General features: G+C 33.3%; 2 protein-coding genes across 2 annotated transcripts; both read right to left on the bottom strand.

The window, feature by feature from the left end:
• Window positions 1–808: 808 nt before the first annotated feature.
• Window positions 809–12251, bottom strand: LOC149558936 (L-type lectin-domain containing receptor kinase IX.1-like). Its single transcript, XM_089831138.1, has 2 exons — window positions 12115–12251; window positions 809–2009 (listed from the first exon to the last, which is right to left on the bottom strand). The coding sequence occupies exons 1-2, from the start codon at window positions 12249–12251 to the stop codon at window positions 809–811; spliced, it is 1338 nt and encodes a 445-aa protein (XP_089687264.1).
• A 3816-nt stretch (window positions 12252–16067) lies between these two features.
• Window positions 16068–18071, bottom strand: LOC149558935 (L-type lectin-domain containing receptor kinase IX.1-like). Its single transcript, XM_089831137.1, has 4 exons — window positions 18012–18071; window positions 17069–17641; window positions 16713–16926; window positions 16068–16600 (listed from the first exon to the last, which is right to left on the bottom strand). Exons 1-4 carry the CDS (start codon window positions 18069–18071, stop codon window positions 16068–16070), a joined length of 1380 nt encoding a protein of 459 aa, XP_089687263.1.
• Window positions 18072–18894: the final 823 nt, after the last annotated feature.

Here is an 18894-nt window from a genome sequence, read left to right as displayed (position 1 = left end):
AGAGTATCGTAGACGACGACAAGAACAAATGACACAAGATGAAAGAGAAGAAAAAAGAAGAAGGAAAAATGAAGTCTGACGACTAAATTATGCTAGAAGGAGGGTAGGATTGCTAATACAAGAATTGGAATTACAAAATAGGGATAGAATTACTCGTCAACGAACATCCGATGAAGTATCTCATTTTGAAACACAAGGGAGACATGAAGTTGATTTTGAATCAAGTGAGAGGTACAATCAAGCATTACCTGTATTTGTGGAAATGAGTCACCAGAATGAAAATTCAAGAACAATAGAGCGTGTTCCTGAAACACCTCATCCTACAAGCCAAAATAGGATAAATTTAGGTGGATAAGGCAACAGAGAAAATATACAAAACCCACCTGTATTTCTGAAGGATAATTTCTATAGATCTCAAATGAAGTTTCGACAACAACTGGATAGCTTGAAAATGCCACAGATGTGTTATATTTGTCAGGAATGCTATCTGCGAATGAAAGTGGTCCGTACATCAGAAGGTCCAGTATGCAATAGATGTTGACAAGAAAAGGGAAACAATTGTGTTCTTCAAGGCTGTGATCAATCGGCCGCCTTCCGCAGGCAATTTCTAGTGTAACCGCCCAAAAGCTGTACACGTCAGCTTCTGGACTGGTTTTCCCTTTTATGTAGCACTCTAGAGCAACATACCCTCGCGTGCCCGCCACCATGGTCGTATGGGAATCCTCCTAGACACGTTCCATCAGTCTCGCCAAACCAAAATCACCCAACTTGGCATTGAAATCAGAATCCAACATTACGTTGCTTGCCTTCACGTCTCGATGAACGACAGCTGGTCCCACTCTTCGTGGAGATAAACAAGAGCAGAGGTAATGTCACAGGCAATACTATATCTTCGGCTCCAATCAAGCGTATCCTCCTGTTCACCAAAAATGTGTTTATCCCGATTCCCATTTGGAGAGTACTCGTAGACCAGAAGTAACTCTCCCTTTTCGTGGCACCATCCTAAAAGCTGCACAAGATTACGGTGTCTCAACCTGCTGATTGTTTGAACTTCGGAGACATACTCCTTTCTTCCTTGTCTCGATCCTTGAGCTATTCTTTTCACAACCAGCGCGTCCCCTGTGCTGGGCAGGATTCCTTTGTAAACGCTGCCGAAGCCGCCTTGTCCAAGCTTTTCTTTCTCGCAGAAATTTCTTGTCGCGGCACTGAGCTCGGCGTAGGAAAAGCTTCGGGGGCCATGAGAACAGCATTCGTCTAGCTCTGGATCGCTCTCTTCCCTAGCCTTACCTTCTCTTCCCCTTTTTCTGAAATACTGCCACCAGCGAACAACTATGAAGCCACATAGGAACACAACAACGAAGAACACGCATATCAAATAAACTTTCACAAAAAATCTGTTTGCATTGCCATTTCTAAGTAATTCACCAGGAGGTCCGACTTCCCACGAATATTTAGAAGTAAAATTCCAAACTTTTACGGTGTGCGTCTCTGTGTACTCTCCAATGGCAGCCGAGAAGCCAATCTTGATGTACTCTGGTAGACAGTTGCTGCGATCTATTGTGTGGTTAAATAGAGGGATTTTGGGTTTAGAAGAATTATACGAGAGAAAGAAGTGCAGAACCTTTTCTACACCGTCATAATCCACCCAGGCATCCCATGTCGCGTTTGTGAGATTTTGGTCTGTAGAGCGATTGAATAGACTAGATGTATTGAGCGGAAAAATCAACTTCAAAAAAATGCTATTGACGTTGATCCCGACATGATTGTCATCAAGATCCCAATTGTTGTTGTATGTATCAAACTCCACAGCAACCATCTGATAAGATGATTGTTTAAAGCTTTCCTCATTAAACAAGCCAAGAAATCCATCATAAGCGTCTTCTGGTGGTTCCAGTTCGAATGGTGCCATGAAGAGCGCAAGTCCATCTCCATGATTATCGTATATTTCGTTGTTCAGATCAATATTGAATTGAAAGTAAGTTGAAAAATTGGCCAGAGCCCCAGTAGACCTATTCCATAGCGGAATACGGTCAGTATAATATGCCCAGCTGGAACTGTTCTTAAGGTTCCCTGATGCTTCATTTCATGTAAGCTGCAGGGCTCCTTGATTACTCTCTTGATATGTGGCATCATTTTTCCTTTCTATACCTGTTAGAGGAGGGAAGCTAAAAGTAACGTTTCCTGCATGCGATGATAATAGGAAAAGAGCAACACAGGTTAAGAAAAGGAAGGCCCGTGTAGGGTGAGTGAATTTAGCCATCCTAATATGTGATTTAGAGGGTCTCTGAGGGTAATTTGTTAGCAATTATATTTTGTAGTGCCTTTCATAGGAAGAAGGCTATTGCAATTGTTCAGCCGATTCCATTTCGAGATAGGAACGAACACATAGGCCTCTGTCTTCATTATTATCTTACAGGATTAGGACCTGCCGATTGGTTAGTCGGGATGGACCTTTGATGGCCTGCAGATTTCATCGAGCTCTTCGTGGACGTAGGGATCAGAGCCCAAGAAAACTCTTTTTGATATCAAGCAACGTATAATTCTTGGTGGAAATCCTTGTGGATATTCTAACGAAGTACAAACTAATTGTAAAATACATGGGCTTCTCGTTTGATATTCCATTTCAGTCTTTATGAAGGCAGGCGGGCATGGTGCACAAGACGGTGGATAGCATATAAGTCGAGTTGTTTCTACAAAATGTTAAATGCCTCGTTAGTTTGTTCTCTCTAGATCACTAACTAATTTTATGATTCGGCATTTCCTAGAAAACACATAGAAGTTAAGCATTTCTTGCAGTTGGTCGGATGATTCCATTTTGGCCTACCAACTATGTTGACATTATCATTCCCCCTACACAACATGCAGTGGATTCACAACAATAAAATAAGCTTCTCTAACTATGGACAAGATGGGCCAGCCAATGATAACATACAATCAGCCTACTGTGTTTAATTGCCATACAAATAAGCAAGAAGAACATAAGTGCACATCAGAAATGACCTTTTAAGTTGTTTTAGGACCATAAAATGCATTTTTTTTTGTAAAAGAACATTAAATTTTTTACACATTCTTTTGAAACCTTTGGACACGAGTTTCCTACGAAAGAGCATGGTTTTTCCAGCATATGGAGCAACCATATGTGCTACTATTCTATGTCCTATTTTTTCCTATAATGGGACCCCAAATACATGGATCCAAGGGGTTTCTAGATTTCTCTATCGATATATATTAAGAGAAGAAAATAAATCTAGCCTTTATGGATTCATCATAAATCATAATATGATAATCTAAAAGGAAAGGCCTCTAACTAAAATCTTTCTCAGTTTTTCTAGAATTTAAAATTTGCCTTCTTTATTAACAAATGATTATATTGTAAAACCCTCTTAGCAATATCATAATTTGACTTTCTATGGAAAAATTGTCCTCATTATCAATGATTAAGTTCTTGTAATTCAATTGACAGGTATTTTCTTCTCCTTTGCATACGTTGCTAGGATCCTTTTACTTACAAGAATTCATTTCTTTTCTTTAGTTTCTTCTATGCTATTACTTTAAAAGCTTTTGTTGATCTTGATGGAGCCTACTTTTTTACAAAATTAGAGCTCCCATCTTAGCACAATGATTCAAATTATAACAAAAATTGGACATTAAACATGGAAAAAACATCAAATGTAGAAATGATTCATGAAGTTCATGATGCAGGTGCATCATAGGGACATCTTAAGAAGTCTAGGAATGGAATTGAAGATAATGCATACAGCATTGAACTTTAAATTGGATGAAATTTTACTTTTAGGTACTTGTGATAACATGTAAAATGAGGGAAGACTTGACAACAATCATGGCTATAGTGCTGTTCAAGATCGCATGGTTCTTGCAAATGTTAATGGAAGCTTAGGGGCATACCAATTTAGTTGTATTAATGAGGAAGGACAAATGGAATCAGTAGGACCTCTGATGGAAATTGTAATATCATAGAAACTAGAATTACACATATTGTAAATAAATATTATTTTCTGTTTGTTAAGCTTTACAGTCCCAGACAATAGGAGTATTTAACATGCTTGACTTGTAAGTATATGTGCACTCTTGTGAAGAGAAACAAGCCTGTATATGACATGTGGAGTCGAGAGGGCATGAAGAGGAAATCAAGAATAGTAGCAAAAACATATTCATAGGCTGGCAAAAGTATAATAGTTCCATTTGATAATGCATTTTAGTCTTTATGAAGGATCGCGGACATGGTGCACAAGACGGTGGATAGCATATAAGTGGAGTTGTTTCTACAAAACATTAAATGCCTCGTTAATTTGTTCTCTCTAGATAACTAATTGATTTTATGATTCGGCATTTCCTAGAAAACACATAGAAGTTAAGCATTTCTTGCAGTTGGTCGGATGATTCCATTTTGGCCTACCAACGAGCAGATAGGCCTCTCCGTGTTGCGTTAAATTTCATTATTTTTTTGTGACGGATAAGCCCTGGGAAATTGCTAGTCATGATGAAACTTCGACGAAACGCAACGAGGTCTTCGTTGACGTTGACATATCATGAAGAGCGCGCAAGAGAAATATTTTTGATGTCATCCGCTACGGAATTTTTTGTGGAATGCCTTTGGGCATTACTAAAGAAACACATTGAATACGTTGAAATTCTCGATGGTTCTTGTTGCAATGTTCTGCAAGTTTAGTCTTTTCAAGGTGAATAGGCATGGCCCACAAAATGTTGGATATCATAAACGTCCAATTTTCCATATAACATCGTGAGTTTGTTTTCTCTAATATTATGATCCGAAATTTCATAGAAAACAAGAGCACTTAAAGGAGCCGAGGTCCCTCTCTTTTGATCAAAATAGAAGATGAATCTTTTTTTTAAAGATTAGGACATTGGGTGATCACTACAACATGAAGTGGGGTTTTAAGATAATATTGGAGATAATTTTTGAGTAAATTGTTGTCAATGGAGACAAAAAAAAAAATTGTGTATTGTCTTAAGTATTGTCTTTAAGTGAGTGTCTTAGACTATTGTCTTAGAAAGACAATAAGGAACAACACTATTATTGTGTCTTAGAGATGATTTTAGTATTTTCTTTATAGAAACGTCTTTAATCTCGCTTATTTTCTTCTTGAAAATAGTTAGCGAAAAGATGGTATCAAAATAATAAGTTATATATATATATATATATATATATATATATATATATTGCAGTGTAATTAATTAATTCATGTTAAGGCATGATGGATTTGAACCACCATCCCTTGCTTGTAATGCAGGGGCTCATCCATTGAGCTAGCACCTTTTAAAATAAGGAAAAATAATAGTCTAAGGCTTTACAAATAAGAGATACAAGAAGGGAGCAAGGTAGATTGATTCAATGAGTAGGAACATTGATGATGACTTGAGACTTGCATGTGGATAGATGGTGATAGGCTTTGGTAGCTTTACATCTTGCACTCAAGATTGCATGCTCATCACATAGATGTTGAAACAAATTAGATGGAACTTAAACTTGTTGTAATTGTAAACTTTAATACATGGTTTCAAATGTTGCTTAAAAGGCTAAAGCTTTTGATAGTTTTAAAAAAACTAAACTCTAATTTAAAAACCTTTACAAGTATGTTCTCTACATGTGCTAACTTGAGGCTTTGGAAATGGGTATGCACATACAAAAACAGAGAAAGATTTTAGCTACAATTGACCTCATACACACGTACACCTAATGTGGAAGTAAACACAGGCATGACAAGTATTTTTCATCACCACATATGCCAAGACTAAAAGCCTTTAAAAGTAACTAATTTATTGAATCAATTTTAGATTGTTGTCCAAGAAGACCATTAAACTCAAATTCTAAACACAAAAATACACATCAAGTAGAAGTTGAATTTTCATAGGGAAGATGATGGAAGAAAATTTTAAAGAACTTAAAAACAAGCCAAATTGAGTGTAATAAAATAGGGGAGTGCATTGGAAATTAGGTAGGCTATTGTGACCAAGAAAGAGAAGTGGGGTTGTGGGGCAATGATAGGGAGATGTGAAGAGTAAGAAAATAGTGAAGGGTGCAGTAAGGGTGTAGGAAGAAAATAGCCATTATAATAAAAAAAATTTGTTGTGAGTTGCATAAAATCTCACTGGATGCATAAGGCCTTCAAAGTAAGAGCAGTTTATACTGAATACTTTTTGGTTTAAGTCGAGCATTGTCATTCCTATTCGAAGGAGGATGCATCTAAATAGTTTTGACAAGCTATAAACACTAGTTTTAGGTTTTTGGATTTCTATCACAACAGTAGAATCCATTCAGTTGGATAAAGTAATTTTTATCCAACCTAGTGTGTATTTAGTTCTAGAAGTTGATGTTCCAGGCATAGTAGATAAATATAGTTATTAGCATGTGATAATTGTGGTCATAAAGAGACTGCACTTTCCCATTAAGGAATTCCCACACAAAATAATGTATACCCAATTGTAGTCAATCCATGAAAACAATTTGTAGTAAAGCATCTACTTAGATAGCTTTAGTTTAAATAATATAGAACAAAAAAACTCCATAATGAAACCTTGAAATATATTAACACCCACAACTTCATAATCCAAGCTTTCTATTTTGGAAATCAGTGTTTGATTCCATTTCTTTTAGAAAGTCTTCCATTGAACTTTCTTGTGTCATAACTTTGTGGACAATGTGTTGGTCTAGGTATTCTCTGTTGAAATCTCTTGTGTCATACTTTTTTGGGCAATACATTGATCCAAGCATTCTATGCTCATTCTCCAAATCTTTCTTAGAAATTGATGTATTTTCTACCTCATCTTCAGAATTTTTTGTGTCACTTGAAGATGTCCAAACTTATAAAATATCATATCTATGCCAATTTTTAAAATAGATATTTGACTAATAGCATAATATAAAGTAGATCTTTCTTTCTACTTGGTTTTGCTATCATTCCCCCTACACAACACATAGTGGATTCACAACAATAAAATAAGCTTCTCTAACTATGGACAAGATGGGCCAACCAATGATGACATACACTGAGCCTACTGTGTTTAATTGTCATACAAATAAGCAAGAAGAACAAGTACATATCAGAAATGACCTATTAAGTTGTTTTAGGACCATAAAATGATTTTTTTAATGTAAAAGAACATTAAATGTTTTACACATTCTTTTGAAACCTTTGGACACGAGTTTACTACGAAAGAGCATGGTTTTTCTAGCATATGGAGCAACCATATGCGCTACTATTCTATCTCCTATTTTTTCCTATAATGGGACCCCAAATAGATGGATCCAAGGGGTTTCTAGATTTCTCTATCGAAATATATTAAGAGAAGAAAAGAAATCTTGCCTTTATGGATTCATCATAAATCATAATATGATCATCTATAAGGAAAGGCCTCTAACTTAAATCTTTCTTAGTTTTTCTAGAATTTAAAATTTGCCTTCTTTATTAACAAATGATTATATTGTAAAACCCTCTTAGCAATATCATAATTTGACTTTCTATGGAAAAATTGTCCTCATTATCAATGATTAAGTTCTTGTAATTTAATTGACATGTTTTTTCTTCTCCTTTGAATAGGTTGCTAGGATCCTTTTACTTACAAGAATTCATTTCTTTTCTTTAGTTTCTTCTATGCTATTACTTTAAAAGGTTTTGTTGATCTTGATGGAGCCTACTTTTTTACAAAATTAGAGCTCCCATCTTAGCACAATGATTAAAATTATAATAAAAATTGGACATTAAGCATGGAAAAAAATCAAATGTAGAAATGATTCATGAAGTTCATGATGTAGGTGCATCATAGGGACATCTTAAGAAGTCTAGGAATGGAATTGAAGATAATGCATACAGAATTGAACTTTAAATTGGATGAAATTTTATTTGTAGGTACTTGTGATAATATGTAAAATGAGGGAAGACTTGACAACAATCATGGCTATTGTGTTGTTCAAGATCGCATGGTTCTTGAAAATGTTAATGGAAGCTTAGGGGCATACCAATTTAGTTGTATTAATGAGGAAGGACAAATGGAATCAGTAGGACCTCTGATGGAAATTGTAATATCATAGAAACTAGAATTACACATATTGTAAATAAATATTATTTTTCTATGTGTTAAGCTTTACAGTCTTAGACAATAGTTGTATTTAACATGCTTGACTTGTAAGTATATGTGCACTCTTGTGAAGAGAAACAAGCCTGTATATGACATGTGGAGTCAAGAGGGCATGAAGAGGAAATCAAGAATAGTAGCAAAAACATATTCATAGGCTGACAATAGTATAATAGTTCCCAATAATGTCATGCTCTATATGCAATGATTTCATAAAACATATCAATTAATAAAAGGATAGCTCCATTGATGTCTACCACCTACAACAATCAGAAGCCCATGCTAATAGCACAGTTATATCTTTGTCAAACATACAAGCTCCTACCTACACCTTTACTTTGAATGTCTTAGACTAAATTATTATATCTTTACTCATTTAGCTTAGGATGTAGCAGTATAATAGTTCCAGTGTCATGCTCTATATGCAATGATTTCATAAAACGTATCATTGATGTCTACCAGCTACAACACTGAAAAGCCCATGCCAATAACAGAGTTATATCTTTGTCAAACATACAAGCTCAATTATTATATCTTTACTAATTTAGCTTAGGACATAAATATTTAATTTAAACCAGACTAATCTAAGTCCTATAAGGATTATTAAAATTATCTACATTTATTTATCCAAATTACAAAAATTATCAATAATTAGAAATAATTTACGAATAAACAATTTTAAAAAATTTAAACATTTAATGACAAATGAAAATCTATTTTTTATTTTATTTTGAGGCAATATAAGACTAGAGGAAACCTATTTTTTAGTTTGTTTGTTGTTCAATTTGTATTTTAAGGTCCCCAATGCTACTTTTATCCCTTACCATTGTAAGAATAGTGCCCCAAAATGTGAGAAATTATGAATCTACAAATATAAATGTACTCATCGAGTGAGTTGAGAAAATGTCAATATGCATGCAAAAATTTTTGATAGACGGTTGATGTTGGAAAATATTTATTGACAAAATGCACAAAATAGAATTATAAGACTCAAAATTTTCCATGTTTGTAAATATTTTGATGTTGAATACTAGGAAAAAAAAAAGTATAAAACAAATCTTAAGCAATTCCAATTCAAAATCCATGCAAAGAACTAAGAATGTATATATTTTGTCAAATGCTAAAATGAGCGACAAAATATATTGCATTGTTTTCAAAAATATTATCATCATATGAGCATTTATTTACACTTCAAGAGACTACTTGATGGATTGCAAGTTTTGGCGTAAGATATATAGGGATTTCTTAGTAGAGTAAATCATTACTAGAGCCATGCAAAAATACAAAAAATCTAATGAGTTGAGAGAATTTACATCGATTTTTATTTATTTTTTATTTAGCTCAATGGGTTTGAAAAACTATAAGAAAGTGGCATGGTTACCAAATAGGATACTAAGAAATATTAAAAGTGAAACACCAAAAACCTCAATCAAAAAGATAGTAGAAGAGTTTTTCCTACAATATGCAGAGTTATTAATTTCAGAAACCAAGAATTCTATTTATTCTAATGAGGGATGGATTCATGTTGAATCACTACTCATGAAACATGGGTCAATAAGTTTGACTGAAAAAATACACAGTTAAATCTTCATAGAAATATCACACATCAATAAAATTTATCCTATAGTATGTAGTGCATACATATTTTTAATTTCATTTTTATTAATTATTCTTATTTTCTCATTAGTCTGTATGCATTTTTCTAGGGGTTTTATATTTTATCTATTAAGAATTCTAAAAGAAAACTATTCCAACCAATGAACAAATGGCAGTTTAAAATTATTAACACATTGTAATTTTTTTTAATTGCCCAGGCTAGAGTGGATAGGAACGATAAAATAGACAGCTGAAATGCAAGGACAATGTAAGATTAATTAATACTTTTTATACATGAAATTTAATACTATAGTTACAACTGTCATGGGTGAATGCCTTTTCATTTATGGTTCCAGATTGTTCCTAAATTTCTCATGAATTGTTGTAGACCTTTTGGATCTATTCTAGAGTCTATGATGGTTTTTAAGTTCCCTGCAAACAAAAGTGAAAATTGATTTGATATTTGTTTTTCCTTTTGGGGTCACTATCAAAAGTTATTTGTAAATTTTTCTTGTCATCAAATTTGTGAGTTTTTGACAGATTATTGAAATACAATTTTGTAGATAAATTTGTGCAAAGTTTTCTCCCACTTCCACATTGAGATTGTGTGTTAAGTTGTACAAATATTAGGTTTGTTAAGGATATCTACTATAGTAGAGCTTAACTCTGGTATGATTTCCCCCATTTCGTAGTGCAGTCTTTAGATTTTATGATAAAGGAGAGGTGATTGCATTGGTCTTTCTATGATTAGAATTCTTAAGTCATTGGTTTCTGTTATTTAAATTTGAAAAATGAAGATTTTGTTATTCTATTTGCGGTGGCTATTTCTTTCATGCCACTGAAAAATTATTCAACCATTAGGATAACTGCTACATGATGTTGTAGTTTTCCATTTATTTAAACTCTTTTTTTTGTTATTGTCTGTCTAAGTCTCTACAGGTTCGGTGATGTATAGGGTATTTTCTTTTGGTGGCAGGCAAGTTTATATATATTGTGATTTCTCCATTAAAAAATTTCTCATCTTTTCAAATGTATTGCACTATATCATATTTGTGAGCTAGAGAAAGATTTTAGATTTGTAATAATAGATTAAGGATGAATGTATTAGAAGAGTTGATTAAGTGCATAGGTATATGCAACGACCGATGGAGGATTCACTACCTAGTTGGAACCTCATGGAGTTTAACATTAACCATCCAATGTGGTCTGCATCATCTAGAATTCGTCATATAGCTTAAAAGGTGTGATACAGTGACAATCACTCTTTGTTATTTGTATTTGGATATCTTGCATGGAAGAGAAAATACTCTAGACCAATATGGTGCTCTTGATATTTTAATGCTAATCTTGTTTACTCTTTTAACATTTAAAACACATATGATACACATATAATACTGAGCACCTCATCCTTATATGATATAATATAAAATTTCAACCGATATTGCTCACTTTGCAACATTTGACTAAATATCTTTAAACCCTCCCAACTAATATTCCACTCATCTCGCCAAACTGTAATCTTGGGACACCAGATGGGAAAGTGTTTTCGATATCAGGCGATATGGCATTCTTAGTGGAAATCCCCATGGATATTCTAATAAAGTAGAAAACTAACGTTGAAATTCATGGGCTTCTTGTTCGATATTAAATTTCAGTCTTTTTGAAGGCAGACATGCATGGTACAGAAGATGGTGGTTAGCATATAAGTCGAGTCATTTTTATAAAACATTAAATTCCTTGTTAGTTTGTTGTCTCTATTTTACTTACTGATTTTATGATTCGGCATTCCCTAGAAAACACATAGAAGTTGAGCATTTCTTAATGTAGTCGGTCGGGTGATTACATTTTGACATACCAACGAACACATAGGCCTATCCGTGTTGCGTTAAATTTTGTTATTTTTTTTTTACCAATAAGACCTAGGAAATTGTTAGTGATGATGAAACCTCGATGACACGCAGGTTCCATCAAGGTCTTGGTTGAGATATGAAGAGCGTGCAAGAGAAATATTTTCGATGTCATCCGCTATGGAATTTGTCGTGGAATGCCTTTGGCCATTATGAACGAAAAACATCAAACTGGTTGAAACTATCGGGGGTTCTTGTTGTGAACTTCCACGAGTTCAGTCTTTTTTAAGGCAAATAGGCATGGTCCACAAATGCCGAATATCATAGACATCCATTTTTTCGTATAGTATTTTAATGCCTCGTCAATTTGTTTTCTCTAAGAGGCGTTAATTAAGCCGAGAGGCTTCTACAATGGGAGCACATTTTGTTGTAAACAATCTAACATTTTGAAAAAATATGATACGTAGTTGAACAGTTATACTACGTCCTTTATTGGAATTCCATTTGGAATTGACCAGCAATGCTTAACATTTATGCTTCCCATTCCCTCATTAACCACACTGTATTTTTGGTTTGAACGCTTCGATATTTCCAAACACTAAACACGCGACCTGCGAGTCCGTAATTCCAAATGTCAGGTTCAGTTAGGTCGTCATCAAATAACAGTTTATTGCTGACAGTGTGAAGATACATTTAGATGTTTCTAAATATATTTCTTTGTCATTCACTCGAGCAAGAAGAAAGCCAATAATCTATTATGACAAGAAAACCAAATGTCTTGCCTTATGCTCCATTTTTACGCGTTACATGTTTTCAATTCTTTGAAGTTGAACCATCACACATCAACATTATATATGGCAAGAGCCTATTTTCTTTTTTATGCAACATTGTATTTAACAACAAGATCGATATTCTGATTTCTATTCAACATTGGATTGAGTAATAGGATCAATATTATGATTTCTATTCAACATTGGATTGAGCAACAGGATCATTATTCTGAGTATGTATGTTTATGTGTTTTGATTTCTTCTATTTTTGAAACTTTTATTGTGTTGGTTTTTCTTATTTTCAAAGCTCTATAATTTCCTTAATTTTTCTTAGAAACTTTGATAGAATAGAAATTCTTCTCAATTAGAAACATTGTAGATTTGTATTTCTTCCAATTTAGAAACTTTTATTGTGTAGTTTTTTCCTATTTTAAAATCTGCATAGTTTCCTTAAATTTTCATAGAAACTTTGTTATATTAGAAATTCTACTCAATTGCAGATTTCTTTCTATTTCTTTCTCTTCATTCAAAACATTAGATTTTTAGAATTTAGATATTATAGTATTAATTAATCTGACTTCTTCATTAGATTATTCGAATCAATGATTATATTCCTCTATCTATTATTAAAATAACATTACAAAGATATTTTAAAATAACATTAATAATGGTAATTTTTTGCAATTTTTATAATTATATGTTTTAATTTTTAATTTTTATTAATGAGTAGTAATCTTTTTAATAGATAGATCAATTTAAATATATAAAATTTTAGATTATACTATTTTTCATGTTATATTGTTAAAATTTAGATATGCTCTCAAATTATTGATATTAGAAAACCTTATAAATTTTTTTAGATTTATTTACTATGTGGATTAATAATAATAATTGTTTGCAATTTTTTATAATTATATGTTTTACAATTTTTAAAATTTATTTAGATAAATAATTTGGTCTCAAAAAATATATTAGTATAAAATTATGATTTAGTTAAATTAATATTCAAAATATTTTAGCAAGAATAAAAAATGTAGTAGTAGATGGGTTCAACGTTGTTTTTAGATTTGATCTTGTAAGATTTTAAATCTTTATATAAGTGTTGCATTCTATGAACTATCATCATCATGTTGAAGAGTAGTAGGTAGATTTTAGATCAACTAATTATATAGTATGGGTCATGTGAACTATTATCATGATGTTAAATAAAAGTAGATGAGATTTATATCAATTATAGCTCCTACAAACTATTATTAAGATTTTCAACAAAAGTAGAATAATTTTTAATCAACTAATTATATGCTATAGGTCCTATGAACTATTATTGTCCTATTAAATAAAAGTAGATGGATTTGAGATTAGCTAATTATACTATTATAGGTTTTATCAACTACTATCATGATATCTAATGGTAGTAGAATAATTCAGATAAGCTCATTATACATCATGAAGCAATTTAAATCTAATACTTTAACTAAACTCTTTAATAAAAATAGGAGTTTTTTTTTTTAAGATATAGAAAATTAATTTGAAACCAATCCATTATATATTTTATCAAACATCCAAGTTTAGATAAATAAACATAGATACACATGTACAATTATAATTAATTTATATATTTATAATGCATGATACATTAATTTTTATTAATGAGTAGTAATCTTTTTAATAGATAGATCATTTTTAATATATAAAATTTTAGATTATACTATTTTTCATGTTATATTGATTGATCAATATTATTGTATTGTTGTTATGCATCCTTTGAGAATAGACTTATGGGAAAATAATTTTTTATTGGTTGATAATAAAACAAAGTTTAAAATTATAGGTATCATTTAGTTATGTATTTTTAAGGAACAAAATTTATGAAAAAATAATTCTTAAAAGCTTTGTTAGAATAGAAACTACATGGTCTCTACCTTGTCTTGTGATATAAGAAGTAGGTCCTAGGCCTTGATATAATCTCTAATATTCTTTTCAAATTTTCTCAAATTTATAAATTTCAACCTTATATTAAAATAGATTAGAAAAGTTCAATTAGATCTATCAACTAAGTCTGAAAGATTAATACACATTTAAATGAAATGATGGATTAGGAAATTTAAATTTTATATTTAAGAATGTCTTTTAATTTTTATAAATTTTATTCTACTTATAAATCTCAATTTTAACGTCTATCAAACTATGAAAAAAATAAAAAACAATACTTCATTAAATGTTATCTATTTTTTCCTTAATATTTGAAGTTAGGTTTTACTATTAAATTTTTAAATCAAAGATTAGAACATTATATAAATAATATTAAGAAGATATAAGGTTTTTGTTAAAAGAAATTAAATGCGTAGAATTATGTCAATAACAAAGAATCAAACAAATCTTCTTCTCTCTCAAATACAAATTTATTTCTATATATGCATAGCTTAATTCTTATGATTTTGATACTGACCATTTTTTATCCTTACATTATAGATATCAGAAAAAAATTAACTATGGATGCTCAACAAAATAATTCTGAGAACACTATCACAAGCCCACTTCTCCCAAACGACTTGGTGCAATCAAGCCAAATTGTTCAAAATTATTTGGATAGTTTGGGAACAATCATTTCTGAGTCTTGTAAAAAAATTACAGATGAAATTCATAATGTGAGCTTTCATGTTCGAGGTGTCAAAGATTCTCAAATCTTGCAGATGGGACAATATACAAAGGAAATTCATGACGCATGGAGGAAATCATTTTAGTTCTTTGAATTTATGAAAGACATCTGCTATGATGAAGAGCACATTGATGGCGAAAATAACCTTTTCCTCACTGATGAATTCCACATGTTTTTGCATCACTATAATGAAATCTAGGAGTCATATTATTTGACATTATCAATTTTTTTTTATTAATTTGTTTGTTCGACTTATCAATTTTGATGAACGTATGTTATTTTTCCTTTGTCTTAAATAAATTTAGTATTATACATACAAGACTATTTGGTATTTAGTATATTTGTAGATCTTATCTACACAAAAAAGATCCTCCTATATGTATTTGTGAATTGTTAAACTATTAATTAGAAATGAATAAATATCTATCTTATCTAAAGTGCAATGCCAATAAATTAATGTGATATTTTTAACCAATTTTATAAAAAATAATTTACTAAATCTACTATTTTTTTAATGCTTGGTTACAAATTTATTTCATAGAAATGAATAAATCAAGTATGCATTTCCAATCGGATCAAGAAAGAAGAAAATAGCAAATGGAGCAACAAAGAGCATTCCAGAGAGAATACCAGAGAGAGTATCGTAGACAACGAGAAGAACAAATGACACAAGCTGAAAGAGAAGAAGAAAGAAGAAGGAAAAATGAAGTCCGACGACTAAATTATGCTAGAAGAAGGGCAGGATTGCTAATACAAGAATTGGAATTACAAAATAGGGATAGAATTCCTCATCAACGAACATCCGATGAAGTATCTCATTTTGAAACACAAGGGAGACATGAAGTTGATTTTGAATAAGTGATAGGTACAATCAAGCATTACCTGTATTTGTGGAAATGAGTCACTAGAATGAAAATTCAAGAGCAACAGACCGTGTTCCTGAAACACCTCATCCTACAAGCCAAAATAGGATAAATTTAGGTGTACAAGGCAACAGAGAAAATATACAAAACCCAACTGTATTTCTTAAGAATAATTTCTATAGATCCCAAATGCAGTTTCGACAACAACTGGATAGCCTTAAAATGCGACAGATGTGTTATATTTGTCAGAAATGCTATCTACAAATGAAAGTGGTCCGTACATCAGAAGGTCCAGTATGCAATAGATGTTGACCAGAAGGCTGTGATCAATCGACCGCCTTCTACAGGCAATTTCTAGTGTAACCGCCCCAAAGCTGTACATGTCAGCTTCTGGACTAGTTTTCCCTGTTATGTAGCACTCTGGAGCAACATACCCCAACGTGTCCGCCACCATGGTTGTATGGGAAGCCTCCTGGTCACATTCCATCAGTCTCGCCAAACCAAAATCACCCAACTTGGCATTGAAATCAGAATCCAACATTACGTTGCTTGCCTTCATGTCTCGATGAACGACACGTTGGTCCCACTCTTCGTGGAGATAAACAAGAGCAGAGGCAATGTCCCAGGCGATACTATATCTTTGGCTCCAATCTAGCGTATCCCCCTCTTCCCCAAAAATGTGTTTATCTAGACTCCCATTTGGCAAGTACTCGTAGACCAGAAGTAACTCTCCCTTTTCATGGCACCATCCTAAAATCCGCACAAGATTACGATGTCTCAACTTGCTAATTGTTTGAACTTCGGAGATATACTCCTTTCTTCCTTGTCTCGATCCTTGAGCTATTCTTTTCATAGCTAGCACCTCCCCGGTGCTGGGCAGGATTCCTTTGTAAACGCTGCCGAAGCCACCTTGTCCAAGCTTTTCTTTCTCGCAGAAATTTCCTGTCGCGGAACTGAGCTCGGCGTAGGAAAAGCTTCGGGGGCATGAAAACAGCATTCGTCCAGCTCTGGATCGCTCTCTTCCCTAGCCTTACCTTCTCTTCCCCTTTTTCTGAAATACTGCCACCAACGAACAACTATGAAGCCACATAGGACCACAATAACGAAGAACATACATATCAAATAAACTTTCACAGAAAATCTGTTTGCATTGCCATTTCTAAGTAATTCACCAGGAGGTCCGACTCCCCACTAATATTTAGAAGTAAAATTCCAAACTTTTATGGTGTGCGTCTTTGTGTACTCTCCAGTGGCAGCCGAGAAGCCAATCTTGATGTACTCAGGTAGACAGTTGCTCAGATCTATTGTGTGGTTAAATAGAGGGATTTTGGGTTTAGAAGAATTATACCAGAGAAAGAAGTGCAGAACCTTTTCTACACCATCATAATCCACCCAGGCATCCCATGTCGTGTTTGTGAGATTTTGTTGTGTAGAGCGCTTAAATACACTGGATGTATTGAGCGAAAAAATGAACTTCGAGAAAATGCTATTGACGTCGATCCCAACATGATTGTCATCAGGATTCCAATCGTTGTTGTATGTATCAAACTCCACAGCAACCATCTGATAAGATGATTGTTTAAAGCTTTCCTCATTAAACAAGCCAAGAAATCCACTAGAAGCATCTTCTGGTGGTTCCAGTTTGAATGTTGCCATGAAGAGTGCAAGTCCATTTCCATGATTATCGTATATTTCGTTGTTCAGATCAATATTGAATTGAAAGTAAGTTGAAAAATTGGCCAGAGCCCCAGTAGACCTATTCCATAGCGTAATACGGTCAGTATAATACGCCTAGCCGCAACTGTTCTGAAGGTTCCCTGATGCTTCATTTCATGTAAGCTGTAGGGCTCCTTGATTACTCTCTTGATATGTGGCATCATTTTTCCTTTCTATACCTGTTAGAGGATGGAAGCTAAAAGCAAAGTTTCCTGGATGCGATGCTAATAGGAAAAGTGCAACACAGGTTAAGAAAAGGAAGGCCCGTGTAGGGTGAGTGAATTTAGCCATCCTAATATGTGATTTAGAGGGTCTCTGAGGGTAATTTGTTAGCAATTATATTTTGTAGTGCCTTTCATAGGAAGAAGGCTATTGCAATTGTTCAGCCGATTCCATTTCGAGATAGGAACGAACACATAGGCCTCTCTCTTCATTATTATCTTACAGGATTAGGACCTGCCGATTCGTTAGTCGAGATGGACCTCTGATGGCCCGCAGGTTTCATCGAGCTCTTCGTGGACGTAGGGATCAGAGCCCAAGAAAACTCTTTTTGATATCAAGCAACGTATAATTCTTGGTGGAAATCCTTGTGGATATTCTAACAAAGTACAAACTAATTGTGAAAAACATGGGCTTCTCATTTGATATTCCATTTCAGTCTTTATGAAGGTAGGCGGGCATGGTGCACAAGACGGTGGATAGCATATAAGTCGAGTTGTTTCTACAAAACGTTAAATGCCTCATTAGTTTGTTCTCTCTAGATAACTAACTGATTTTATGATTCGGCATTTCCTAGAAAACACATAGAAGTTAAGCATTTCTTGCAATTGGTCGGATGATTCAATTTTGGCCTACCAACGAACAGATAGGCCTCTCCGTGTTGCGTTAAAGTTCATTATTGTTTTGTGACGGATAAGCCCTGGGAAATTGCTAGTCACGATGAAACTTCGACGAAACGCATCGAGGTCTTCGTTGACATTGACATATCAAAAGAGCTTGCAGGTGAAATATTTTCGATGTCATCCGCTATGGAATTTGTTGTGGAATGCCTTTGGGCATTACTAAAGAAACACATCGAATACGTTGAAATTCTCGGCGGTTCGTGTTGCAATGTTACGCAAGTTTAGTCTTTTCAAGGCGAATAGGCATGGCCCACAAAATGTTGATATCATAAACGTCCAATTTCCCATATAACATCGTCAATTTTTTTTCTCTAATATTATGATCCGGAATTTCCTAGAAAACAAGAGCACTTAAAGGAGCTGAGGTCCCTCTCTTTTGATCAAAATGGAAGATGAATCTTTTTTTTAAAGATTAGGACATTGGGT

The sequence above is a fragment of the Cupressus sempervirens genome, chromosome 5, assembly GCF_028749045.1.
Source record: "Cupressus sempervirens isolate cs-2001-9-10 chromosome 5, ASM2874904v1, whole genome shotgun sequence".
Classification (NCBI taxonomy): Eukaryota; Viridiplantae; Streptophyta; class Pinopsida; order Cupressales; family Cupressaceae; genus Cupressus; species Cupressus sempervirens.
Note: the sequence above shows the minus strand (reverse complement) of the source record. Positions and strands in the feature narration are given on the sequence as shown.